A 26,924-nucleotide genomic window follows, 5' to 3' on the forward strand; every position below is an offset into this window, starting at 1 on the left:
GCTTCCTGTTACCTTTGGACCTGCATCTGCTTAGGTAAAGGGCTTAGTGCAGTAGCACATGCTACATCTACTACATTCTGGGAGCTTTGTTTTATTTTTTTATTGAAGTATAGTTGATTTACAGTATTGTATTAATTTCTGCTGTATAGCAAAGTGATTCAGTTATACGTACATATGCACTTCTATATATTCTTTTTTTTTTTTTTTGTCTTTTTGCCTTTTCTAGGGCCACTCCCACGGCATATGGAGGTTCCCAGGCTAGGGGTCTAATCGGAGCTGTAGCCATTGGCCTACACCAGAGCCACAGCAACGCAGGATCCGAGCTGCGTCTGCAACCCACACCACAGCTCACAGCAACACCAGATCCTTAACCCACTGAGCAAGGCCAGGGATCGAACCCGCAACCTCATGGTTCCTTGTCGGATTTGTTAACCACTGCGCCACAACAGGAACTCCAGCACTTCTATATATTCTTGCACTTCTATATATTCTTTTCCATTATGGTTTATTTCAAGATATTGAACATAGTTCCCTATGCTATGTGGTAGGAGCTCATTGTTTATCCATTGTATGTGTAATGATTTTATTTTATATTTTTCTTTTTTTCTTTTAGGGCCCCACCTGTGGCATATGGAGGTTCCAAGGCTAGGGCTTGAATCAGAGTTGTTTCTGCCGGCCTATGCCACAGCCACAGCAGCACCAGATCTGAACCTTATCTTCAGCCTACACCACAGCTCACAGCAACACCAGATCCTTAACCCACTGAGGGAGGCCAGAGATTGAACCCACGTCCTCATGGATGCTGGTTTGGTTCATTACTGCCGAGTCATAACAGGAACTCCCTGGGAAGATTTTTATTTCTGCTAAATTAGAAAAGTTAGGTCTGTGAGAAAAGTTAGGTCTGTAAGGTGAAGAGAGGAGTTTGAGAACTCTATTTTGAGAATTCAGGGGCCAGGAAGTATGCTTTTGTTCTGGAATAAATTTGCTTGTGAGCGGTTGCCTTGGGGAACCTCGGCCTTTTTCAGTGGGTGGTTATTTTTTTGTTTAACTCTCAAGTATGTGGTTAAGTCATTTAAATGCATGATTTAGCTGGCAGAGTAGCCTTGCCTCTAAGGGGAGGAGGCAGAAGTGATGAGCACTCAGGGACTATCTGAGATAGGATCTGAGTGCTAGTCTTCATTGTTGAAGTCACTGTGTCTATAGTGGGAGTCCTAAAAGGACCGCTAAGAGTTCTGTGGAGCCAGATAAGTTGCAGGGTCAGCTGGAAGCATGGGTCTACAAACTCTGAGAAGTGGCAAACCCGTTTTGTTTTGCTAGCAGTAAGTACCTTTTATTGTGTAGCAGTTCTATCAATTCTAGGCAAAATATTCCCCACACCATACCTTTAGCTTGGATGACTCCTGTAAGTTTGAGACCCACCTATTTGCTGTTTTCTCTCTGTAGGTGTTCTGTCAAGATCTTAAATTTTCTTGATTCCAAATGAGCTCCTCTTCACCTTTAAACTTGCTTCTCTTTCTTAATGTTGTAATGTTGGGACAAATTTAATCCAGTTTTATTGAGGTTTAATTGACATGTATTAATTTAAGGCATTCAACATAATGGTTTTTTATATATGAAACAATTATTACAACAGGTTTAGCTAATATCCATCACTTTACATAGTTAGAGGTTTTTTCCTTGTGATGAGCACTTTTAAGATTTCTTCTCTTAGCAACTTTTAGATATAAAATTCAATATTGTTAACTAGTTGCTATGCTGTACATTATATCCCCAGAACTTACTTATTTTATAACTAAAAGTTTGTGCATTCTTGGAATTCCCGTTGTGGCACAGTGGAAACAATACAACTAGGAACCATGAGGTTTCAGGTTCGATCTGTGGCCTCTCTTAGTGGATTAAGGATTAGGCGTTGCCATGAGCTGTGGGGTAGGTCGCAGACACGGCTAAGATCTGGCATTGCTGTGGCTGTGGTGTAGCTTTGATTGGACCCTTAGCCTGGGAGCCTCCATATGCCATGGGTTTGGCCCTAAAAAGCCGGAAAAAAAAAAAAGTAAGTTTGTGCATTTTGACCACCCTCACCCATTTCCCTCACCTCCCACCCCCTCCCTGTCTCTGGCAACCACCAATCTGTTCTGTTTCTATGAGTTGGGATTTTTTAGATTCTACATGTAAGTGAAATCAAACTATTTATCTTTGTCTGGCTTACTTCACTTAGCAGTGATGCCTTCAAGGTTCATCTATGTTACTGCAAATGCATGGTTTCCTTCCCTTTTATATGGTGGAATTCTGTGTGTGTGTGGGGGGGGTTTATCACACAATGATGATGATGATCTCAGGAGAGCCAGATGAAACTGACTGATACTGTTTGTTTCTTTTTAGAGCTGCCACCACGGCATATGGAAGTTCCCAGACTAGGGGTCCAATTGGAGCTGTAGCTGCTGGCCTGTGCCACAGAGACAGCAATAGAGAATCCAAGCTTCATCTTTGACCTATGCCACAGCTCATGGCAACACCAAATCCTTACTTAACCCGGTGAGCAAGGCCAGGGATCTAACCTGCATCCTCATGGATGCTGGTGAGATTTGTTAACCGCTGAGCCACAATGGGAACTCCTGTGCTTTTTTTTTTTTTTTTTTGCCTTTTTGCTATTTCTTTGGGCCGCTCCTGCGGCATATGGAGGTTCCCAGGCTAGGGGTCCAATTGGAGCTGTAGCCACTGGCCTATGCCAGAGCCACAGCAACGCGGGATCCGAGCTGCGTCTGCAACCTACACCACAGCTCACGGCAACGCCGGATCATTAACCCACTGAGCAAGGGCAGGGACTGAACCCACAACCTCGTGGTTCCTAGTCGGATTTGTTAACCACTGCGCCACGACGGGAACTCCATGCTTTTGTTTTTGATTACCTATAAGAGTGGCTTATTTATTACAACTTGCTAGATTATCTTACAGATGAATTTGATCACAATAGAAATAATAGTATTGCTTAAGCATAGGTTATTTTATGAAAATACTGAAAAAAAGAAACTATTACAGCTACTATTATCACTAAATTCACAAAGCAATATGTTAATGCTGTTTTTCCATAGTATGAGTGGCTCATTGAGAAAACCCATGAAAATATCCTTAGCAAGTTTTAGTTTTAGACAAATCAAATAGAAGCAATATAATAAGGTGAGCAGGGAATGTAGAGGCATACACAGTTGGAAAAACTAGCTCCACACTTATCTGGCTGAATGAACACCTCTGCTGAGACACTTTAATTGACCGTGTTGTACAACATCCCTCAGTTAGCTATATTGATGTGTGGAATCCTTTGTGAAGTCATCAATGACATTATCAACAAGCCAGAAGGAAGGATGCTGAGCTAAAGTCAACCACCTACCAAACTCACATCCAAGGAACCACCAGGCTGCTATCTCTATGGGGTGGGCCCTGGCTTTATTTAGGTAAATAGAACCAGGTCTCTGTTCTCTGTCCCTTTGTCAAGGGAGCCCAGTTAGCCTGGGGATAGCATGTTGTCTCTGGACCGCTAGGGTTTCTCTTGTGCAGTAGGCACCCATGTGTACTAGGAATGGTGATGGCGAGTTGTGACAAATGGGTATTTTCCAAGTTGGCTAAGTTGCAGTTTTTACTATCAGAGCAACTATAGAAGTTAAGTTTTGCTTAGGATTGACTGAATGATAAATGGAAGCTCCATCGGCATACACCAACACTTTTGTATAACAAGGTATGGGGGGGAGATGGTTGGTATAGAGAAGGGACATAGGAAAGAAGAGACCTCCAGCAGCAGAGAACGTAAGCATGTGAAATATTTTGCTGGTGAGACTTTTTCTTTCTTTCTTTCTTTCTTTTTTTTTTTTTGTCTTTTTAGGGCTGCTCTCATAGCATATGGAAGTTCCCAGGCTAGGAGTCTAATCGGAGATGCAGCTGCTGGTCTACACCACAGCCTCAGTAACGTGGGATCCGAGCCACATCTTTAACCAACACCACAGCTCACAGCAACACCAGATCTTTAACCCACTAAGCAAGGCCAGGTATCGAACCTGGCATCCTCATGGATTCTAGTCAGGTTCGTTAACTGCTGAGCCACGATGGAAGTCCCTGAGGAAAATTAAATTTTAATAAATGCCAACTTTTATTTTAGTATATAATTTATAATATTCCAAAATGAATTTTCTATAGAGTCATATCAATTGCACTGAAATTTTTTGATTTAGGATAGTTATTCTAATAGATCCTATCTATTCAATATGAATGTAAACATTTTATCTATATCATAATTTATGCTGAGATACTGTATATTCTTTACTATCCTAGGTTAAAATTGACCTCATATTTAAAACTTTGAGTTGTGAGATATCTGTGGAGTATAAGTTGTGTTGTCCGGACAAGTCAGCACTCCACCACTTCAGGAAGGTAGGGTAGTGGCTTCCTTGTAAGGTGTGCCAGCTGCTATTGTGAGTAAAAGGCTTAGGAAGGTCAAATTGCTCAGTGTCATCTCTAAGTTAGAATTGTTTTTAGGTGATTACACAGTGGATTTTGTTTTGTTTTATTTTTGTTTTTAGCAGAATAAAAGGGAGCAAGAAGTTTTTTGGTGGAATTTTCCTTTTTATTTTTGGTTTCTGAAAAGACTATTTAAGTCCTCCTTTAAATAAAATTAAGAAACTATATTAGAAAATTGACAGAACACTATAAACCTACTATAATGGAAAAAATAAAAATCATTAAAAAAATTCCATCAGTCCAATAGTGGGAAAAATAATTTTTTTAAACAAGTGAGAAGAATGTCAAAAGCTAACACAGTACAAGACTTTATTTAGAAATACACAGTGAGCATGAAATTGTGATCTGGAGGGTTTCCCCTTAAAATTGCGGTGTCATGCAACTCTGGCTAAAAGAAAAAAAAATTTTTTTTTTAAGTTTCCTTTAATGAAAGGAATTATAGCAGTGTTAAAGCCATCATTTTGTAAAAGAATCAAGGCCTGGTTTTTACTGACTTTTTATCTGTCTAGTATTGACTCTTCTAGGGATAGAGATTTAAGCGTGTTGACTTTCAGTTCTAGTGAGAATTTCATTGGGAAGGGAAAAACTCTGGAGGGGAGTTGTTCCAGAGTTGAGTTAAACACTTGCCAAAGAAGCATGCTTGAGGTTCATTGTCCTGTTGAGTGACAGAAGACTTAGACCAGTTCTTTTTGTGTAGGGGATTAGTGGTTGAACAAATTTGCAAGTACAGCCTGCAGTTTTGTCAGATACGCAAAGACTTTTTTACAGCTCTCTTGACTTTATACTATTTAAATATCCTCAGTTGTCTCTAATTTTCCTTTCTTTCTTTCTTTTTTTTTTTTCCTTGTCTTTTTAGCTATTTCTTGGGCCGCTCCTGCGGCATATGGAGGTTCCCAGGCTAGGGGTCGAATTGGAGCTGTAGCCACCGGCCTACGCCACAGCCACAGCAACTCGGGATCCGAGCCCGGTCTGCAACCTACACCACAGCTCACGGCAACGCCGGATCATTAACCCACTGAGCAAGGGCAGGGACTGAACCCGCAACCTCATGGTTCCTAGTCGGATTCGTTAACCACTGCGCCACGACGGGAACTCCTAATTTTCCTTTCCTTAATTCCTGTTTTATGTTAAGTTTTATATAGACAATTCCCTAGGGTTTTTGTGGGTATTTTTGAATTATGGTGTACAAATTCGTATGTAAATAAATACCTTACTATTTGTTTTCTAGTTTAACATGGTTTCATAATCTACAGTCTCTTTTTATTATTGGATTACTATATGATAAAAATTCCCGTTAACTTTTTTATTTCCTTTTTTGTCTTTGTAGGCTAAAAAATGGCATTTCAAAAGGCAGTGAAAGGGACAGTTCTTGTTGGAGGAGGTGCTCTTGCAACTATTCTAGGCCTCTCTCAGTTTGCTCATTACAAAAGGAAGCAAGTAAGTAATTGTACGCATATTGATTATAACATGAAACTTAAATCAAAGAGCCGTGTATGGGGCGTGTGTAGGCTAATGGCTTTGTTTAGAAATTACTGTCTCAGCTTGATCTGCAAGACACTAATTTAGAATACTACCATAATGACCCTTGAGAACTGCATGTATCTCATTTTTTAAAAAGTGAATTTCTTTATCAGAAAGCATTATATTATTTAGCCTCTATTTCGGTTCTTTAGTTTCAAGACCGCTTCATTTCTGAGCGCCAGGGTTTATTCATTTAGACTTTCCTTGTCTGATTTATTCACATGTCTGGATACTTTCTATGTTCCTGCCAAGAGTTTGTCTTATTAGAAGGCAGGCAGCTGAGAAAGGAAATGGAAAAGAAAGAGCCTGTACAAAAGGCCCAACTTGGAATCTTGGGTTTATTTCTGAAAAGTTCAGTTACTCATGTAGTATTACTTTGTATTGATTAAAATGTTTAGTGGGAGAGGGCTGAAAATGAGATTGGCCTGAAGTTTCCAAATAATATGTTCAGTTTATTTTTATTTTATTTTTTTCCCCTCTGAACTACAGCTATGCTTTCCTGTAGTTCAAATTGATGCCGGGAAATAACTTTGGTGAATGATTTTATTCTTTTCAGGCTTGAAATACTAACCTCAGTAGTTAGTAATAATCTCCTAATCCTGAGTCTTCATGTCATTAGGGTGTTTTGTGATACCCACCAGTTGGTGTATTCCTTATTCAAAGATGGAGGTGAAGTAATCTGGGAAGCTGTTTGTAGCTGGGCTATCTATGAACTACTCATATCCTGCATTTTTGTGAGAACCTTCAAGCCCTGGGTGGTCTTGTACTTATTTCTATTTCTTTGAGCTACAAGGTGAAGGAGACAGCCACATGGCTTGGAGTCCCATGTCCTCAATGGGAAATACTACATTAAAAAATACATATTAGGAAGAATCAATTTGCTGCTTTATTTATTTATTAATTTATTTATTTGCTTTTTAGGGCTGTACCTGCAGCATATGGAAGTTCTCAGGCTAGGGGTTGAATCAAGGAGCTGCATCTGCTGGCTTACACCACAGCCACAGCAATGCAGGGTCTGAGCCTTGTCTGTATCTTATACCACAGCTCATGGCAATGGCAAATCTCTGACCCACTAAGCGAAGCCAGGGATCTAACCCACATCCTCATGGATACTAGTCAGGTTTGTTACTGCTGAGCCACACGGGAACTCCCAACTTGCTGCTTTATTAAAAGAAGAAGGAGAAGAAGAAGAAAAAGCCCACTTTCACTGCTACCTCCTGAAGATGGATGATATTGAATAAGTTGCACCAGTCTTTTTCAGTCTTAACTTCGAGCACATGACTCTTAAGGTTTCCCTGGGTATATAGTTAGCAGGTATTATTGACTGATTGGCTATTAAAACTCATTCTCACCCACTGAACATGATTGATTCTCTAGTTCTTTGAAAACAATTCCTTGGTTCTTAAAAGAAAGTGTGAAAAGATGACTGCTGAGGCTGATTCAGGTGTGCAGTTCTGTTTGTGACCTGGGCTTTAACAAATTAGATTACTTCTGCCATCTTTCCCAGTGCTGTATGAAACGATACTGGGAAATGCCAGTGCCAAAGGTCACGATGCCTAATGTGATGAGTCGTTGCTAAATTTGTACTTGGTATATATCTGTTAACCATAATAAGCATGTTCTATTTCAGAGTTTATAACTTAACTTTAGACCTAGGTAATACTGTTTGTTTAATTTCTCTTTTTATCTCACAGAGTATAAGAAGCCTTTGATACTGCTTCCAGTCAGTCAAGTTAGGGGTTAATTTTAGGCAGTACAATCAAGCAAAACAAGGGTCTGTTGATTCCTGGGACATTTTTTCATTTCCTCCTTCCTAAGTTAGACATCTTGACCACCCTAATAGGCAAATGAAACAGATGCCAGCAGTTCCAAGTCGTTTATAATTTTAATCTGACAAGTTCTTTTGAGAAAAATCACCATAGGCATATTCAATCAATGAGTTGCATAAGACATGCACCCAAGTGCGTGTATGCTCTTGCGGTGATTCCTGTCCCTTTAAGCCACTGCTGTGAGCATATTTTGGGTAGCAGGTTTGGATGTAGCCATAGGGATTAGCAAAAAAAAATAATAATAAATAAAAGAGAAAGGAGTGTGTGAGGAGGGAAAGAGACCAACTCATTGGAGCCATTGACATAAAATGACCACAGGCCTCAGCTGTCCTCTCTCAGAAAATATCTGCCAATCAGAGCCATTCTAGGGTAGGAAATTTTCCTGACTTAAATAGTCAACAAAAATCTGCCCCTTATACCCATTATGTGGCTATATTTTAAAGAATCCATGGCTGGCCTTCAATGGAGTTGGACATACTCTGTTTTCTATAGAGCAATGCATAAAATATTGGCTTGTGTTTTTATATTTTTTCCAGTTTTATGAGATGATTCCAACCAATGAAGTGTCCTTTTTTTTAAAAGAATAAGTTTGTGTTGAAAGCCCAAGATACTGATGGATGAGAAAACTGTCTGCTGACTTTTTAAGTTCAGGCACATTTTGCTGGCATTCCTGCCCACTAGCTTGTGCTCATTTGATATTCCTGGTACAAAGCTTCCCTAAAAATACAGGCAGGGGTTGTATTCTAAATAAAAATGGGTTGATTCGAAAAATTGGGCTATTGTTTCAGCACACTTTGTGATGGGATAGTGCCATAAGTGTTAAGGTGCCAGGTCAGCTCACAAAAGCCTTTTAAATTAGTTTGTATCTGCAAGGAAAAGTATAGAAGGAAAACTCATATACACTTTTTTTTTTTTTGGTCTTTTTAGGGCCACACCTGCGGCATATGAAGGTTCCCAGGCTAGGGGTCAAATCGGAGCTGCAGGCCTATACCACAGCCACAGCAATGCCAGATCCTTAGCCCACTGAGCAAGGCCAGGGATCCAACCTGCCTCATGGATTCTAGTCAGATTCGTATCCACTGAGCCACAATGGGAACTCCTTATATATACTCTTTTTTTTTTTTTTTTTGATTAATTAAACAGAAAACACAGTGAAATCCACTAAGATGTGGTTCACTTACCTTTTATTCCATTGCTTGAATAAAAGCTACTGTTGGTGAGGAAATAGAGACATTGGTGAAGACTCTGGCATTTCTTGGGGCAGGTTGGGGGTTAAAGGTGATAAGTATTTTGTTACACTTCATGGTGTTGCTTTTCTGCATGCAAGCGTATTTTCAATATTTATGCTATGTTTTTCTGTGGTGTATTGTCTACACTGTTGACCCAAGTGAAGCCTAGAGATTTTTCTTTCTTTTGAGGTAAATAATATCAGATTTAGAAGGGATGGAGATCATGGCCTAAGGAGAGAGCTATTGTTGCTGTTGTTATTATTATTTGATTTTGAATCTGGGGAACCTAAATCTTGAGTTCCAGTGAGGAAGCTGATGGGGAAAGAAGATGAATGTCTCCTGACCTCTTTTGACTATGTCCACCTGCAAGGAATGAGGTTTATATTTACAAATGGCATCCACACTCCAAGCCCTCTCCAGGTATGCGTTTAGGATTTTATGGAGTGGTCTTGGAGAGGCTTCCTCTTCATTTTATTTTCCCTCTCTTTTTATTTCCTCATTCACAGTAGGTGAGTAAATTTACACAAAGCCTCCTTTTTTTTTGTCTTTTTAGGGCCAAACCCATGCCATATGGAAGTTCGTAAGCAAGGGGTCGATTCTATAGCTGCTGGCCTATGCCATAGCCATAGCATTGTGGTATCCAAGCTGTGTCTGTGGCTACACCACAGCTCACAGCAACGCCAGATCTTTAACCCACTGAGCAAGACCAGGGATCAAACCTGTGTCCTCATGGATACTAGTTGGGGTCATTACTGCTGAGCAACGATGGGAACTCCCACAAAAAGTTGATGCCAAGGAACAGAAGGCTGAGCAGTGGGATGTCAATATCCCAGTACTGTCTTAACTCCCAGCAGGGCTGTAGCAAGCAAACCCCTCTGCAGTGGTGAGCAGATTTCTGAGAGCAAGCTATTTGTCACCCACTGTTTAGTATAGGCCAGTTAATAATAAACTTTTGGAGTTCCCATTGTGGCACAGGGGAAACGAATATGACTAGTAACCATGAGGCGAGGAGCATCACTCAGGGCTGCAGGAGGGCTTCTCAGGGGTAGGAAGAATGGGCAGAAATTGGGTAGGGGGGCAGAAATTGTGTTGGAGTGCGGAGTTTTCACTGAGGGCCTTTTTCAGGCTTTGTCTTTTCATTAGAGACCACAGGCTTTTTTTTTAAACTTAAAAAATTTTTAAACTCCATGTTTATTTCCTACCTTCCAGGTCTTAGCTGGAAACTGGTGTGACTGTGTGGGCTTCTTTTTCACCTGAGTGCTGTGGTTCATGTAACAGAGATCTATTCAGGTCTGAGGGTGGCCCTGCCATGTACCAGGCAGGCAGTAGGTTCCTTCCATTACTCACCCTGGAGTGGCCCTGTGAGCCAGCTCTGAGGTGAAGCACGAGAACCACAGAGGTTTTTCTTAAAGCCCGGATGTGGACTTTTTTTTCCTTTTTTTTTTTTTCTGCAACATACGCAGGCAGGGAGTCTCTTTTCAGTGTGAGGAGTGATATTATTAGAATGAAGGAAATGAGAGATTCTTGTTGACGTTGTGGTCTGTGTGCAACGTAACAGAAACAACAGGAGTGCGATCTTTGCAGACTGCCTGCATCTATCGCCAAGCCCTACTTCTGAAGAGCTGAGTGATCGTGGGTGATTTTCTTAAATTCTCTGGGCATCATTTTTCCCATGTGCAAGATGGGAAGGACAGTAGTAATTCTCTCATAGGACTGTTGGAGAGCAGTAAAACCTGGAAGACTTCCTGGAACACGGTGAACTTGCAAAAAGTATTAGCTATTCCCAGGTGATATGAATGTGACATGTGGTTGTAGTTAGGAAGAAAGTTGCTCCTCATCACCAGAGAGAGATCCTGGCATTCAGAGACACCTTGTTCAGACTTTGAGGTTTAGTAGCAAATGGTGTGTCCTTCATCTGAGCTTGTAGGAGAATGACTGAAAAACAGTCACACAAACACCCCCTGTTTTCTTTTCTCCTTGTTTCCTGATCTGAAGATGAGCCAGTAACAAGGTAGACAATCCTACTTATTGGCTTAAACTCTCTTCCTGTTGTATGTAATAAAAGGCTTGAAGTTCCCACTGTCCCTTTTCTTTTTCTATTTAAGCTTATGTAAGTTGTGACAGACTTGATTTATATAAGGATATAGTCCTAAAAAGTTGTGTGAATATAGTCTTTTTAATAAGTATAGAGTACAGTGCTATTTGTTGTAATTCTATGATGAAACAATTGAAAAAGCTCTGTTTTTCAAGGGAGGAGTAAAGCATATTTTTGAGGAGTAAATCAGAATTTAGCTTGAAGGGGAATGAAATTAAACTTATTCATTCCCAAAGCCAATGATGTAGTAATATTTGTTAATGACAAGATCTTCACACATTGCAAAATTGCCTACCATTTTGTAAGAGATGGCAATTCTCTGTACTTTGAGGGGGTTACTAAATACTGTAGTTCACTTGGTAATGTGTGGTAATTAAGGGAATATGAGAAAATAATAGGCAATGTGTTAGGTGAGTTGAAATGTAGGTAAATCTATACTATGTGAAGAAAAATATTTGTGCTAATGAGAAGCAAATTGATGTATGATGAATGGTTAAAATCCATTGGAATTTTGAGAACATTGTTTCAATTTCAGTCCCTTCCTCTCAATACATTATTTGTGAGAGATTCTAGTAAACCCAATCTTTTGATTGGCAGTACCAGTGACTCAAAATTCAAAAGATAAGGTTGGTGCAGCAGCAAAAAATAGAATTTTATCTGGTCAAAGTAAGATCTGCTCTGGGATTTATTTATTTATTTAATTTTCTTTTTCTTTTTTCTTTTTTCTTTTTTGCTTTTTAGGGCCACACATGCCGCAGATGGAAGTTACCAGGCTAAGGATCGAATCAGAACTACACTACTAGTCTGCACTACAGCCACAGCAACACCAGATCCAAGACATGCCTGTGCCCTGTACTTGCTTGGGGCAATACCAGATCCTTAACCCACTGAGTGAGGCCAGGGATCAGACTAGCATTCTCATGGATGCTGGTCAGGTTCATTTCCGCTGAGCTCCAGGGGTTAATTCTAATGGATCCCCCAAATGAAAAGATATTTAGCTTCCTGAATGTGTCTGTTACACAAGTGAGGCGAGGTTTTGGTGGTGAGGCCAGGTTTTGGTGAGCTTGTTATTGTGTATAGGTTATAAAAGTTTCCATAACTCTAGTTTCTTTATAAGGTAAGGATAATGTCACTTTACTCCCAGGATTTTCCTCTCTGCCAAGCACTAAATCAGAATATACAACAAGCCAATGATCACAGCATCTGCTACATGGCAGGTCTTTAGTATCTATTGTGCTTCTTTTCCTTTCCTTGATATGTTACGAATAATTGAAATAGACCTAGCTTTGTTGGGCTTAGTAAGAAAGTTATAACACCAGTTTTCCTTAAATAGCTGAGCTTTTGATTGGCATAATGTTGCTTATATTAACTGCTGGCCAGAGAAACTGGTAGAAGTTAGAGAAACTTGAAGAATATCAATCAAAGAGAAATCAAAATTACAAGTATAAGCAGTCAAAAGCTCAAGCATGCCAAATATCGATGAGGATGTGGAATAATAAGAGTTCTCATTCATTGTTGGTGGGGATATAACATGGTACAGGCACTTTGGAGGATAGTTTGGTGGTTTCTTACAAAACTAAATACATTCTTGTCATAGGATCCATCAATCACACTCACTGATATGTACTCAAAGGAGTCAAAAACTTATGTCCACACAAAAACCTTCCAAGGGTATTTATAGCAGTTTTATTCATAATTGCCAAAACTTGGAAGCAACCAAATGACTTTCAACAGGTGAATGGCTAAATAAACTGTGATCTGTCCAGGAAATGGAATATTATTCAGCACTAAAAATAAATGAGCTATCAAGCAATGACGGAATATGGAGAAAACTTAAATGCTTTTCACTCAGTGAAAGAAGCTGATCTGACAAAGCTACATACTGTATGAATCCAACCATATGACATTCTGGAAAAGGCAAAACTATGGACACAGTGAAAAAGATGAGTGGGTGCCAGGGGTATGTGCAGGGAGATATATTGGTGGTGCATAGAAGATTTATAGGGCAGTGAAAATACTCTGTTTGATACTGTAGTGATAGATACACGTCATTACACATTTGTCCAAAAGCATAGTTTGTACAACACCCAGAGTGATCCCTTAAGTAAGCCCTTGACTTTGGGTGATTATGATGTATCAATGTAGGTTCACCTGTGGTAAAAAATGTGCCATTCCGGTGAGTGAGGTCGGTAATGGGGGAGGTCTGCATACTAAGCCACTACAGGAACTCCAGGGGTTTATTCTAAATGTGGGGCAAGAGGGAAATCTCTGGGACTTCCTTTCAATTTTGTTATAAAAATAAGTGTTCTATATTTTTCTTTGTTAACTTTTTTGTTTTTAAAATTTTTAAATTAAAAAAAATACTTAAAATCATAAGCATAACATCTAAGACGTGACATCAACTGAGAAAATTTCAGCTGTAAAACTTCTACTTAACCATCACTTTTCAATAGTATCTTTGAATATAACTGTTTATTTTTTGGAACATGTTCAATATCTTTAAGAATTTAACCTCAGTTCTAAATATTCTTTTGGTTCCTAAGCTAAAGAGTATCTGTGCGTTTGAATTCAGTATAAATCTTCCTGAGCACCAGTGTTGCTGAAATTATCACATGACGCATTTGCTTTATGCTTCCCAGATTTCTTTGAACTTCGTGAGGCAATTCTGACTACCAGACTTGTTTGTTTTCTCTGAGTAAATAGTCTTCCATCTCCAGAGGCATTTTTTCATAGGTTCATAAACAGCCTTTCTCTTAAAAAAAAAAAAACTTATGAAGTGCTGTCTTCATTTTTGTTGATTTTCATATTTAGGTGGAAACTTTAGCGTTAGATACCATGTGAGGAATGTATATGTAGGGGGAGAAAGGACCAGTGGTTGAATAATAGTTTCTTGGTTCACCTGCCTGCTTAAAGAGCTATCAGTATCAGCATTATGTCAAACATGAAGGTAGAAATATCTCTGTGGAGTTCCTGTTAAGAACCGGACTAGTATCCATGAGGATGTGGATTTGATTCCTGGCCTCACTCAGTGGGTTAAAGATCTGGCGTTGCTGTGTCTGTGGTGTAGGTCAGCAGCTGCAGCTCTGATTTGACTCCTAGTCCAGGAACTTCCATATGCTACAGATAAGGCCCTAAAAAGAAAAAAAAAAAAAAAAGAATATATGAAATATCACTGCCCCATGGTTTGGTGGCACCTGCATTTGACTCTCTATCCTTTTGGAGCTTTATCTCTATGAATTTATTTTTCTATAAATTGTGGGGCCTGACTCATCAGAGGAAGATTCTAAACCATGTTTGGACTGTATGCAAAGTGGGGAATTGCAAATCTTGGTTGTAATGCTAAACACATCTGATATTCTTGTATTAATTTGTAGGCTAGTTGGTGTAATAAACAAATCCTAAGGCTCAGTGGCTCATCACAATGAAGGTTTCTTTCTTATATTACCCTTCAATGTGGATAGGTGGGGAATTTTTTCTTAGAGTCATTCAGGGACTTTGCCACATTATACGGCTTTTAAACCCACTGGATCATTTACAGCCAACTGTAATGAAGGGTGGAAAGTGTAATAGTATTCTCTGGAAGTAGAGAAAAAGTTTTGTTAAGAATCCAGCTGTTGTATCTGTGTCCTGACTTCAGCTTCTAACCTAGTTGACAAATGTATTTTTTTTTGATTAAATTTATCATTAAAGTTTTTGACAAGGAATGTATCATTCATTTTCTTGTTTAAAACCCTGTACATTAAAAATCCAAAAAAAAAAAGATAAATAGATTCCTGGAAAAATGGTTTTTATCCTAAAAACACAGCTAAATATGTTGGGGCTGTGTCTGATATCTAAAGCTTGATGAAGATTCTGAATATACTGTATTCCCATAAGGCCAGTTGAAACTCTTCTCCCCTAACTCTGTGTGGTTAACCATTTCTCACAGGCCTGTTTCATTAAAGCACTAAAATTATGCAGACAGAGTTGGAAATGTTCTTTGAAGTGCATCCTATCATCGTCCTTATAATTTTGGTTTTTATTTAACACTTAGCTCCCAAAGTGGGACCATGGCAATCTTTGAGTTATAATTCACATCAGGCCTTCGAGGAGTTTGTGATGCTATTTTATTGCTGGCATACAAAATCCACGAGGTTAACTGTACTGTGATAGGTCACATAGTGAGTCAACGACTGAGCTATGATTAGCGTTGACAGCTGGTGAGCTTCTAGGCTGTTGCTAACTGAGCAACATTGACATTCATTTTGATTTGACTTTGCATTTCACTTTCAACTATTTATCCATTTTAAGGCCTCTTTAAGAAACTTTTTAAAGATATTGTGGGACTGAGGAAAATTTCTATAAATGCTCTGGGAAAAGTCCTTTAGTGTTTCTCTTCCCATCTTCCTGCTTAATAGTTAAACTGTGTTAATGCTAGGCCTCCTCTTGATAGAGTTTGCAAATTGAGAAAATAGATGCTTTCAGATGTTAGGCAAAGTAATTTTCCTTGCTTTATTTTGAAATATGTGATTTTTCAGCAAAGAAGTTCTGAGATCCATTTACATGCTTGTGAATATAAACTAGAAACATAATGTGTATATATTGGATGAAATAATTCACAGAGAAATGGGAAGTGTGCATCACAAATTTACCGCAAACTTTTTGTTTGTTTTGGTTGTTTTTTTTTTTTTTTTGCTTTTTAGGGCCACACCCAAGCTAGGGGTCAAAATGGTGGTACAGCTGCTGGCCTACGCCAGCCACAGCAGTGCAAGATCCAAGCCACATCTTCAACCTACAGCACAGCTCATGGCAATGCCAGATCCTTAACCCACTGAGTGAGGACCAGGATTGAACCTGTATTCTCAGGGATCCTGGTTGGTTTCATTACTGCTGAGCCACAATGGGAACTCCCTGATTGCTATTAAAAGAGCTTCTTTGTGATTTCTCAAAGGATTCACAGCCACTTAAAGGTGGGATAGCACCTTCAGGGTAAACTCAAGCTCTTTTCTCAGCCATCTTAAAAGGATGGACTTGTTTTATTTTCTCTTGTCTGGTCCCCAGTGGAAATGACAGACCACCTATTAGCAACTCTTCCTACAGAGTAAACATGAATCCCTCAGACAGTATGTTCATACTGAGAAATGTTGCTTACGGTCTTGTAAGTACAAGAAGAAACATTATTGTTTGGAATTACAAAGTGATTTGGGAGATGCAAGGTCATAAAAACATCTCAAGATTCACTCTAAGGAAATGCTTATTGCATTTTCTTTCCAGGAATATAGAAATATAGGATTTTTTAATAACAACAAAACATGAAGCAATTCCCCTTAAGTTGAATGGTTTCACTATCAATATGTGATTGAATCATGTAATATGAGAGAGTGATAGTTGCAGTATGAAGTGATTTGCATGAAACTCTGTTTTATACTCCAATTATTACTCTGCATGATTACAGGACAACCTGGTTGTTAATTGCCTGTGGTCTTTAAATATGCACTTCTTTCAGAAATAGACACTAATTATTAGATCTTGTTTTCGGTCTCACCCGAAGTTGCAAATGTCTAGGATTTTTTTTTTTTTAATTTGCAAGTCTAATGGTGTACAGACATAGTAAAACCAATCTCATTCTGAATCCTGTTCTTTTTTCTGGGATGTAAAGTCTCAAAGATTATGAACTTAGCTTTCAATTCTATGTAGGTGTTCTGTGTGCCAGTCTTTTGATAAGAGCCATACGTTTGCTATCAGAATTCTGGAGAAATGTAATCTTTCTAAAATGTAGAGGAACATTTGCCTACAACTTAAAGAAAAAATACCTGCTTCCCCACAGCCCATCATAATTAAATATTATCAGAAATAACAACATCAAAGTAATATTAAATATTAGATATTTTCTTAATTGTGCCAAAACAAGAATTTTTTGTTTGGGAGCTGTGCTTGGACTTATGCTAGGCATAAGGCAATTTGCTTTGTGTCTTGGGCTCTCCTTTTTTCCAACATCAGTGGCTGAATTAGGTAACAGATCCTAAGTAGTGTTTTAAAAACAGGACAAGCCCAGCACTACCAGATTTAGGATCTATTACCTAATTCAGCCACTGATGTGGGTCAGACTGATATGATGGAAGTGTGAAGCCAGTGAGTGGGAATCCTGGGCTAGCAAGGGTGCACGAATGCTGCTTAAGGGCAGCAGCTGCTGTTCAGTTTCAGCAGATCCTAATTTTTATGTGAAATATGGTAAGTTTTTGTTATGTGTTATTATTATTGTCTTTAATGAAGTATATCTGACTTACAATATTATATTAGTTTCAGATGTACAATGTAGTGATTTGATATTTTTATAGGTTACATGCCCTACAAACTTATGATAAGCATTAATGACTGTATTCCCCATGGTGTATATTACATCTCTGTGACATATTTATTTTATAACTGGTGGTTTTTATTTATTTATTTATTTATTTATTTATTTTGTCTTTTTAGGCCTGCACCTGTGGCATATAGAGGTTCCTAGGCTAGGGGATGAATCAGAGCTGCAGCTGCTAGCCCATGCCACAGCAACTCGGGATCCGAGCCACATCTGCGACCTACACTGCAGCTTGTGGCAACGCTGGTTCCTTAACCCACTAAGCAAGGCCAGGGATGGAATCTGCATCCTCATGCATGCTAGTCAGATTCTTTTCTGCTGAGCCACGATGGGAACTCCCAAACTGGTAGTTTTTAACCTCTTAATTTCCTTCACCTGTATCTCCCATCCCTGCACCCCCCTCCCTTCTAGCCACCTAGGTATTTATCTGAAGAAAATAAAAATACTAATTCAAAAAGATATTTGCACCCCAATGTTCATTGCTGTATTATTTACAGTAGCCAAGATATGGAAGCAACCTAAGTGTCCATTGACAGATGAATAGATAATGAAGTTGTGGTATATAAATGCCATGAAATATTAGCCATAAGAAAAGAATGAAATCTAGCCACTTGTGACAATATGCATAGGCCTGGAGGGTATTATGTTCGGTGAAATAAGTCAGACAGAAAAAGACAGGCTGTGTATTGAAATCTAAAAAACTGATCAACAGATAGAACAGAGACAGAACAGTTTTTAAATATTGGATAGGTAACTCATGCTTTTAAGAAGGTATGTATGCTGACCAATTCACTACAGTGACTTCTGGTTTTAGCACATGCTATTCCTACTTCTTTACCTGGTATTATGTCACTCAGCAAATGCCTATTAGTCTTTCTTGACCTGATTTAGCAATGATTTCCAGGAAATCTCATGTCTGGATGAGGGATTCCTCCCATGGCTCTTGTACCTTCTTCTCTATCTTAAATCTCCCTGTTAAGTGATATTATAATTGCCTCTTTATCTTATTGGCTTGTCCTCCAGTCTATAGAATCTTTGAGGGCCTTCACTGCTTCCTGATGGGTCAGGTATCTCCTCAGGTGAGGGCGGGCACGTTGCCTTTTCAAGGCTTCTCCCAGAACCTCTGGAGTAGTCCTTTCATGGAGACTCTTCCCCACATTCCTCTATAATCAAACTGCTTTTGAAAGAAGGAGGGTGAGGAGAGGGCAGGTCTAGGAAGATTTGGAGCTTGGAGGCTGGAGGCCTCTTTTCTTAAAGCTTGTTGTTACTTACCTCTACTCTTTTATTGCTGCTGCTTTTCTCTTCTTTTTTCCCCTCGATCAACATATTCTAGGGAAGGTAGAGTGCAGATGTGTTTTTGTGACTCAAAGCCATATGAAACTCAAATGAGTCTCTCTCTTGTCATAATTATAAGGAGGGCCTTAGGCTGTGTTTACTGCCTCTAAAATAAACTTGGTGCTTAGCTTCTCAGTTGCAACACTTTCCAGCTTTTATGAAAAAAAATAAACAAAAATAAAACATTTTAAATGTAGTGTCAGAAATTAAATAAATTACCCTCAATAGCGCCGTATATTTAAAAAATATATTTTTGGAAGGACTATTCAACAAAACCTCCACAACAGAACCATACCAAAAAAACAAAACTTTCTGTATTTGGCAACTGGTGATATCTCATCCTATTATAATTATTTAGTCTGCTCCTTTATTTTTTTCTCAAATTATATGTAGAATCAATATGGCATAGTGCTGTAAAACTTAGTCCCTATCACCAGGCATGTGGTTCAATTCCTAGCTCTACCATATACCAGCTGTGTCATCAGGGGCCAAGCACTTAACTCCCGTGTCTCAGTTACTCTTCCTGTAAAATGGAGCTCATAGTAGTACGTAACTCATAGAGTCATTGTAAAGATTGCAATGAGTGAAGAAAGTGAAACCTTTATAATAGTGCCTGATACATAATTACTATGTGCAGTTACTTATTATTCTATTATATTAATAAAGTCAAGTTTGTTGAAGTGTAACTTGGGGTATAATTTGCATGTAGTAAAATTCACCCTTTGTAAGATACAGGTGTTTGAGTTTTGACAGGTGCATATGGTTGTGTAATCATCACCACAGTCAAGATGTAGATCATTTCGTTCATCCTCAAAGGTTCTCATGTGGGTCTCATATGGGCCATTTCAAAACCCTGACAATCACTGATCTGTTTTCTGACCCTATGCTTTTGCTTTTACAGAATGCCATGTAAATAGACCCATGCCCTATAGAATCTTCTGAGTCACACTTCTTTCATTTGACACAGGGATTGGCAAATGTTTCCTTAGAGAGCCAGGTAGTACGTGTTCTAGGCTTGAGGGCCATACTTGCTCTGTTGCAGCTACTCTATTCTGCTGTTGAAGTCATGCACTACATATGAATGATTGGATGTGGCTGTGTTCCAATAAAGCTTTGTTTATTAAACAGGTAGCTGCCAGTTGGGTGGGAAACCAGAATTTGCCAATCTGTGTCCTAGCATAATGCTTTCGAGTCCCATTCATGTTGCTGCAACTATTAGTAGTATGTTTTTTTTTTGCATTTTAGGGCCACACCCATGGCATGTGGAAGTTCCCAGGCTAGAGGCTAGGGGTCAAATTGGAGCTATAGCTGCCAGCCTACACCATAGCTCACAGCAACACTGGACCCTTAACCCACTGAGCGAGGCCAGGGATTGAACCTGCAACTTCATGGATCCTAGTCGGGTTCATTAACCACCGAGCCATGAAAGGAACTCCAGTAAGTAGTCTGTTCCCTTTTTTGGGGGGGGAGGGGGGCTTTTTTTTTGTCTTTTAGGGCCACACCTGCAGTATATGGTGGTTTCCAGGCTAGGGATCCAATCAGAAGTGTAGCCGCCATCCTAGCCAAAGTCACAGCAACACAAGATCCAAGCCACCTCTGCGACCTACACCATAGTTATGGCAATGCCAGGTCCTTAACCCACTGAGCGAGGCCAGTGATTGAGCCTGCGTCCTCATGGATGCCATTTGGGTTTGCTAACCACTGAGTCATGATGGAAACTCCTAGTCTGTTCTTTTTATTGTCAGTTATTATTCCAGTGTGTAGATACACCAGAATTTGTTTAGTCATTCAGCAGTTGAAGGATGTTTGAGTTTTAAACTAGTTTTTGACAATTACAAATAAACACACTGGAGTTCCTGTTGTAGCTCAGCAATAATGAATCTGACTAGTAACCATGAGGATGTGGGTTTGATCCCTGGCCTTGCTCAGCGGGTTAAGGATCTGGCATTGTTGTGGCTGGAGTGTAGGCCAGTAGCTACAGCTCTGATTCAACCCCTAGCCTGGGAGCTTCTATATGCCATGGGTGCGGCCCTAAAAAGACAAAATTAATTAATTAATTAAAAAAACAAAGCCTCTGTGTACATTTGCCCACAGATATTTGTGTGAACCCAGGTTTTGATTTCTCTTGAGTAAATCACCTGCCTGGGGTCAGGGGAACCAGTGGAGGGGTTGTATGGTAAGTGTATTTATATCTTTATTAGAAACTCTCGGGAGTTCCCGTCGTGGCGCAGTGGTTAACGAATCCGACTAGGAACCATGAGGTTGCGGGTTTGGTCCCTGCCCTTGCTCAGTGGGTTAACGATCTGTCGTTGCCGTGAGCTGTGGTGTAGGTTGCAGACGCGGCTCGAATCCCGAGTTGCTGTGGCTCTGGTGTAGTCCGGTGGCTACAGCTCCGATTGGACCCCTAGCCTGGGAACCTCCATATGCCACGGGAGCGGCCCAAGAAATAGCAAAAAACAAAACAAAACAAAACAAAAAAACTCTCAAATTGTTTTCTGAAATGGCTGGATTATTTTGCATTTCCATCAGCAATGTAAGAGAGTTCCAACTGTGTTGTATCTACTCTGACACTTGGTATTGTCCATTTCTTTTTAAAATTTAAGCTACTCTGAAAAGATATAAAGAATCTTAGGCATGAGTAAAGATATTTACCTTTAACTCATATTAAATTGAAAGCTCTTGAAGGGTTTTATACAGGGAAATGACATGCTTTGAGTTTTTAAATAATTATACCAGCTGCAGTATGGAGAATGCCTTGGAAGAAGGAGTGGTATATGTGTGAAGACCAGTAGGAGGATATCATTTTAGGAGAGGAAAGGTAGAGGAAAGGGAAGATACCTTGACTTGAAAGTGGGTGGTAAAGTTGATGTGACTAGGTGTGAGAATTTTTTTTAAGAGGTGGAATTTATAGAACTCAGTGGTTGATCAGATATAGGACTTAAGAGTGTGGCAGAAGCAACTAGTGTTAAATGGTACCTTTCTGAGATCAGGAAATTGTCAGGGGAAAAAGTTTGGGGAGATAAAGTTATCAGTTCAATTTTGAGATAAACCCCGAGAGACATCCAAATGGAGGTGCTAAGTAGGTAGTTTGATATCCAGATTCTGGCATATGGGGACACAACTGAGCATCAATTTTGTATGCAATAATATGGTTGAGATTCCCTGGAGAGGATTTTGAGTGATCTGAAAAGAGTAAATAACAGATGCAAGAGGAACCTCAGTGTTTAATGTTGGACAGTAGACAGATAAACACAGGAAGTAGAAGAGAGTGGCTTCAAGCGGCTAGAAAGAGATGGAGGACAAAGAGACAGAGAGATCGCTTTAGACAGTCATCTTCCAGGTACTGAGGTGAGTGATCAGTCAGTCATGTGCTGAGGTGACACTACAAGAGGAATGAGAGTAGTTGATTGGATTTTGCAGCACAGTGGACCTTGGTCAGTGGTGGTGGTGGTCATGGAGGTAGTACTGGTGTGTATGTGAAAATCTATATTAAAGTGAGTTGGGAGGTAAATAGGAGGTGAGGCATTAAAAAAAGCAAGTTATACAGATCTTTCAAGAATTTTTGGGCTGATTGTTAAAAACATAAGTCATAGACATTTCTTACTGTTTGTTAAGATGAAACAGGTCAGAGCATATGCATGAGAAAGATGAGGCAGGGGATGAAGACAGGACAAACAGTGTTGTCAATGGAGAAATGCAATGCATGAGAAATACCCATCAGATCTGGGGTACTTGCTGAAGGAGAGATTCAGTTGAGTTTAATATTCATAGTTATGACCTATTAGCAGCGTAGAATGGGGGCTTTTAGTATTATCAAGTTCTAATGAATTCTGTCATATAGTATAGTCCTTACATTTATTTTAAAACTATTTCTAGAAAACTTACCAAGCAGCAAATGTCAGCACAATTCTTTTGATGTGTGAAAATGCTCTGGCGGTTTAGTCACTTGTCATTCTCATGTCCAAGTCTTACCCATCTGTCATGGCCCAGTTGAAACCCTCAAGTGAAAGACTCTCCCTAATCTGAATGGTCATAGCCTAGTAATTTTTCCCCCTGTTTTGGCATTTGTTCTGGTATGTATTTACTGTGTGTGTACACATGTATGTTTTTTTCTCATTTCTTCTCATATGTTGAAAGCCAAGGACCATGGATAAAAGGTGTTATATTCTTTTTAGCACCTAGCCAGTTACATTTATTTAGCTTGTGACCTTAAATGCATGTAAATGTGAACATGGGAAAGTGGTTATTAGCAGACAATTAGGAGGAGTTATGTAAGGAAGCATAAGATTTTTGTGACTTGGCATCTGAATTAACAGAAAAATTATGGTACTTGATTATAACCCTGTGTTTTTATGATACTTAGTAAAATATGTTTTGTATGTTCCCTGTTATATGCTATTAAGGAATTAAATTATTTAATACAAATAACTCTTTGGTGGTACTTAATAGTTTGCCAACTACTTTCATATCATTGTTTCATTCAGACTGGGGCTAACTCGGAGATGTAGATATAGAGACATATCAGGGGTTTGATCCCGTACTGCAAATCAGGAAACCCAGGCCCAAAGAGAAAGTGAGTCAAAAGTCCCTTTACTGGTAAACAGGAGTGCTAAGACCTAAGCCAGGAGCCTCTGATTCTAACCTAGCCTTCTTTCAGTGTACTCTCTGGCTTCTAGATTTATTTTTATAGAAATCCAATTGGCCCAATAATAGTTAAATCCAATTGTAAGGAGCACTTTGGTCTAGTTTATGTAATTGAATAAAACAATCACTTATCAAAACAATTATCTGATCTCTCTGTCAGAGCTAAGATCACCTTTTCTAGAATAAGCTTAGTTGTGGTTCAGCGCTTCATATGTGGCCCTTACAGCAGAATGGGAAGAATGCTGCCCTTATGGAGTATGCTGATGCTCTGATTTAAAGAAAAGAAAAGAGAAGTCACCTATCTGTGGATAACTTACTACCAGAACAATGGTAGCCAGCACTGTCTGGTATAGTGAACTGACCTAGTATTGGCATTTCAGAAAAAAACCCAGATTCTTACGTGTTTTTCTGGGCTTTTGATGACTTTTGGCAACTTTTAAGACTAAGGCATCCTAAATAAAAAAATGGATGATAAGTTATATTCTAATGAAAAAACCTGAAATAGGGAAGGTCATTATCCTTTAAGGGGACTATGGCTGGCTTTAATTATATTATTGTTAAAGCTTTCCCAAATTTAAATCATGTGTATTAAATATATAAAAGCTATAATTTTATGTTAAACCATTTAATGAGGAAGCTTCTGACTAAAATCTTTGTATAATATTATTCCCATTGGCCATAGCTGATTATTAAACTGGATAATAACTTCTGTTGAGCAGACTCTTTTTAATTGTACTGACTTAAACTTATAGATCCCCAAACTCTAGAATATATTTTTGTCAAGGGAATTAAGGAATGAAGAACATATACTTTTAAGAAATTGCAGAAAGGCATAAAGTGCTTTTTCCTCCTCCTTTCTTCAATTTTATATGTTATCCAAATGAATGGCTGCTACTGGGTAAAACATTTCCTTATGTTCTGCTATAAATTGTCTTAGACAAGGTATTTGGGAATTGCTGTACAGTATGGGAAGTAGTTGGACTTGGCTCTACATGAAACCAAAACAAACAGTGGAGGTATTGACTCTGAAACCAGGTATTTCATGGTTAAATAGTTATGATTCATGGGGAAATAAATACACAGAATTTTAAGGACTTCTTTTTTTTTCTTCCAAAGCAGATGGTTCTATAGAGCTTGTGGACTGTGGACTATGGTCTTGCTCTGGTATTCCTTATCTCTGCTACCAGTCTCCCTTTTGGTATTTTGCAAAATATATTAAATTGGCATTCCAGACAAACACCTAAAAATGGTCTCCTTCTACCCCAGGTGAACCTGGCCTTTGTTGAAGCAGCAGACTGCGTTTCAGAACCTGTTAACAGGGAGCCTCCCTCCAGAGAAGCTCAGATACTGACTTTGAAGAACACGACTGAGTTCGATGTCCTTGTCATTGGAGGCGGAGCAACAGGAAGTGGCTGTGCACTAGATGCGGTCACCAGAGGTGAGTCCTGGTGTGGGCGGGTGTAGCACAGGTAAAGGTTTCATTGGTCCTCCCGGTATAAACACACAGTATGCACTCTGTTCCGGTAAAGTCACCTTTCTGTTGCATTTCTTAATTCTCCATCCTTTGTGAAGCACCTTCTCATTTTTAAAATATAGGTACTTGCACAATTTTAAAATTAAATGTAACTTGTCCTTTACACTGAAATGAATTTATTTAAAATGAAAGCTTTATATTCCTGTGAATTCATTGCTTTGATATTCTGGTTGTTGCTTTTTTTTTCCCCCTAATAAATAGTAAAATATTTTTATATGAAATGAAACTATTTGTGTATCACCTAAAATCACATTTATGTCAGTGAAGGCTACCCTTTATTAAAATTAATTAATCTTGCAGTTCCTGTTGTGGCTCAGTGGGTTAAGAACACAAAAGAGTATTTGTGTGGATGTGGGCTTGATCCCTGGTCTTGCTCAGTGGGTTAAGGATCCAGCATTCCTGCAAGCTGTGGCATGGATTGTAGATGTGGCTCTGATCTGGTGTTGCTGTGGCTGTGGTGTAGGCTGGCAACTGCAGCTCCAATTAGACTCCTGCCCAGAAACTTCCGTATGCCTCAGGTGTGGCAGTAAAAAGAAAAAAAAAAAAAAGAATCTATTTGAATAATTCTTTTTGTTTCTGTGTCTCCAAAAATCATCTCTTCCAATGAAGTATGGACTAAAGTTTGGGAAATTCTAGTTTATGTGACTAAATAATGGGAAAGACTAACTAACCTACAGTTCTGTCTCATTCTATTAACTTTAGGAAAGACATTATGGCACATTCTTTCAAAATGGAAGTAGGATTATAAAAAAAAATGTTAATATGGAAGACCAGTGCTCTTACATATGACATATTTAATGATTTGTTTCTTTTGCCTGTGGTTGTTAGTTTGGAGTTTGGAATCAGAAATCTGGGTACATATCCTGGCTTCGCTGCTTTGTCAGATATATGTGTTTGTATATATACACACACACACACACACACACACACTTGAGCCAATTACTCAATTTCTTTAAGGTTCTTCGCCTTTCAAATAAGGAAATAATACCATTTGTTAATGATTATTGTGAGGATTAAATGTGTATCGTGAAGAGGTGCTTGTCACACAAAGTAGAAACTCAATAAGTTGTAGATAATATTATAGGTGCCATTATTAACACGAAGGCAGAAAGCTTTTAGAACCAGTTGTGGAGAGAGAAGTGGAAAGACAGGGTTGGGCTTGGTAGGCCAGGGAAATGCCTCTGGACTTTACTAAATGAGGAAAGGATAAGCAATAAGGAAGAAGTAGGCATGGATATAAACTTTTAAGACATCTAGAAAGAAATAAAACAGAAAGGAGGTAACGATATGGTAGAATATGAAGAGGGGCAATGTGTGCCAGAATTGTATTTTATTTTCTTTGTTTTTTCCCTTAAGGATAGGAACCATGGGTGAGGGGAGTTCCCATTGTGGCTCAGTGGTAGCGAATCCAGCTAGTATCCATGAGGATGAGGGTTCAATCCCTGGCCTTGCTCAGTGGGTTAATGATCCAGCGTTGCCTTGAGCTGCGTTATAGGTTGTATACACGGTTCAGATCTGGCTTTGCTGTGGCTGTGGTGTAGGCTGTCAGCTGTAGCTCTGATTTGACCCCTACCCTGGGAACTTCCATATGCTGTGGGTGCAGCCCTAAAAAGACCAAAAAACAAACAAACAAACAAACAACCCACCCCCCAAAAAAACCCCAATGTGAGATGTGCTACTTATGGAAAGGGGTAGGAAACTTGAATGGAGAAAAGGCTTAGAGAATCCAGTAGGAATAGGGGTACTTTGCTCTGGTTAGGAAAGGTTGTGTGTGTGTGTGTGTGTGTGTGCGCGTGCGTGTGTTCCCACGTGTGTCCAATGTTACTCAGAGTTGGGGCAGAGAAAATACACGATAGGGTAGAATCCCAAATTGAGAATTGACTGGGTATCA

General features: G+C 39.2%; 1 protein-coding gene across 2 annotated transcripts in view; it reads left to right on the forward strand.

Moving 5' to 3' along the window:
• Positions 1 to 26,924, forward strand: part of GPD2 (glycerol-3-phosphate dehydrogenase 2) — a 134,004-nt gene that overhangs the window by 24,722 nt on the left and 82,358 nt on the right. For both annotated transcript variants that reach the window (XM_047772655.1, XM_047772656.1), the window contains exons 2-3: positions 5,834 to 5,943; positions 24,766 to 24,937. In XM_047772655.1, coding sequence (XP_047628611.1) covers positions 5,842 to 5,943; positions 24,766 to 24,937 — 274 coding nt within the window. In that variant the 5' untranslated portion in view covers positions 5,834 to 5,841. The remainder of the gene's footprint in view (positions 1 to 5,833; positions 5,944 to 24,765; positions 24,938 to 26,924) is intronic.

This window comes from Phacochoerus africanus, chromosome 3, assembly GCF_016906955.1.
Source record: "Phacochoerus africanus isolate WHEZ1 chromosome 3, ROS_Pafr_v1, whole genome shotgun sequence".
Lineage (NCBI taxonomy): Eukaryota > Metazoa > Chordata > Mammalia > Artiodactyla > Suidae > Phacochoerus > Phacochoerus africanus.